Source organism: Etheostoma cragini, chromosome 8 (genome assembly GCF_013103735.1).
Source record: "Etheostoma cragini isolate CJK2018 chromosome 8, CSU_Ecrag_1.0, whole genome shotgun sequence".
NCBI classification, from domain to species: Eukaryota; Metazoa; Chordata; class Actinopteri; order Perciformes; family Percidae; genus Etheostoma; species Etheostoma cragini.
In genome coordinates this window covers 25,515,959-25,516,997 of record NC_048414.1, presented here as the reverse complement: position 1 = coordinate 25,516,997, position 1,039 = coordinate 25,515,959, and the positions used below count along the sequence as shown (strand labels likewise).

At 34.9% G+C, this 1,039-nt stretch overlaps 1 protein-coding gene across 12 annotated transcripts in view; it reads left to right on the top strand.

The window, feature by feature from the left end:
* mical3a (microtubule associated monooxygenase, calponin and LIM domain containing 3a) overlaps nt 1-1,039 on the top strand; it is a 101,536-nt gene that overhangs the window by 97,604 nt on the left and 2,893 nt on the right. Inside the window, exon 46 of one of the 12 annotated variants that reach the window (XM_034878275.1) lies at nt 746-755. The exons of the other annotated variants lie outside the window; for them this stretch is intronic. Within the exon in view, the coding sequence (XP_034734166.1) occupies nt 746-755 (10 nt within the window). The remainder of the gene's footprint in view (nt 1-745; nt 756-1,039) is intronic. 12 annotated transcript variants of the gene reach the window in all.

Genomic DNA, 1,039 nt, shown 5'->3' with positions numbered 1-1,039 from the left:
TATATTCTCACTTAGGTACACTTGTATCTATCAAATGAGAATTCCAGAGTTTTGTGAAACAAGGGGGTTGGCCTTTACCAACTGCCACTTTGCTCATTTGAAAGCCATGATGTCTCTCTCTCAGGGAAGGGCAAAATTCTCTGGGCGGTCAAAGCAGAGAAAGAGCAGGTAACTTTGCCCCTTATGATGTCATAAGGGGCAAGGCTAACTAACCCTTTCCAGAATGTGTGCATCTGAGGTTTTATTTTCTCAACAAGAGCAAGATGCCCAGGGCTTGGTTTACACCTATCCCCATTTCTAGCCACTGGGGGACCATCGGCAGGCTGGGGGAACAAGTATTAATGTTTAAAAAAAAATCATAAATAGAAATTTTCATGCCATGGGACTTTTATGCATTATTCCCAAAGTACAGATGCTGTTGATGGGGATTTTGAGGATAATTTTAGAAATCTCATCTCATAAACTAAAGTCTTGTTTAAGTGGAAGACTTGACCCATGAATGTCAACGGATTACCAAAGTAGGACTGATTCCCGGAACCATGATTATCTACAAGAGTTGTTTTTGTCATCCCTAAAAATAAGGATGTATTATTTTTTCATCATTTAATAACAAGGCAATAATAAGATAATACAGAGTATCCAAGAAGACAAAAACTGACTTATTGCCACCTTATATTTTATGATATGTATTAAGAGCGAGTATTAATCATAATCAATCTTATGATTATTATCATAAGATCAGGAGTTTGCGAAAGGTTGTTGGCCCGAATACGTTTTTTTCAACATAATATGATTTGAGTTCACATTCACAATACATTCAGAGAAACAAGTTTTATTACACTCTGAAAAGTCATTAAATTATCTAGCAATATGTCATGATCAGTAACTAAAAGCTTTTAGATGAACTATTCATCTTTTTAGAACTTATGATTGAAAGAGAATCCTGTCCAGATTAATGAAGATGCAGCCAAATTAATAAATATTGAAAACAATGATTAATTCGTATTAGAAACTTAGCTCATTCATACTCTTTTCTTTC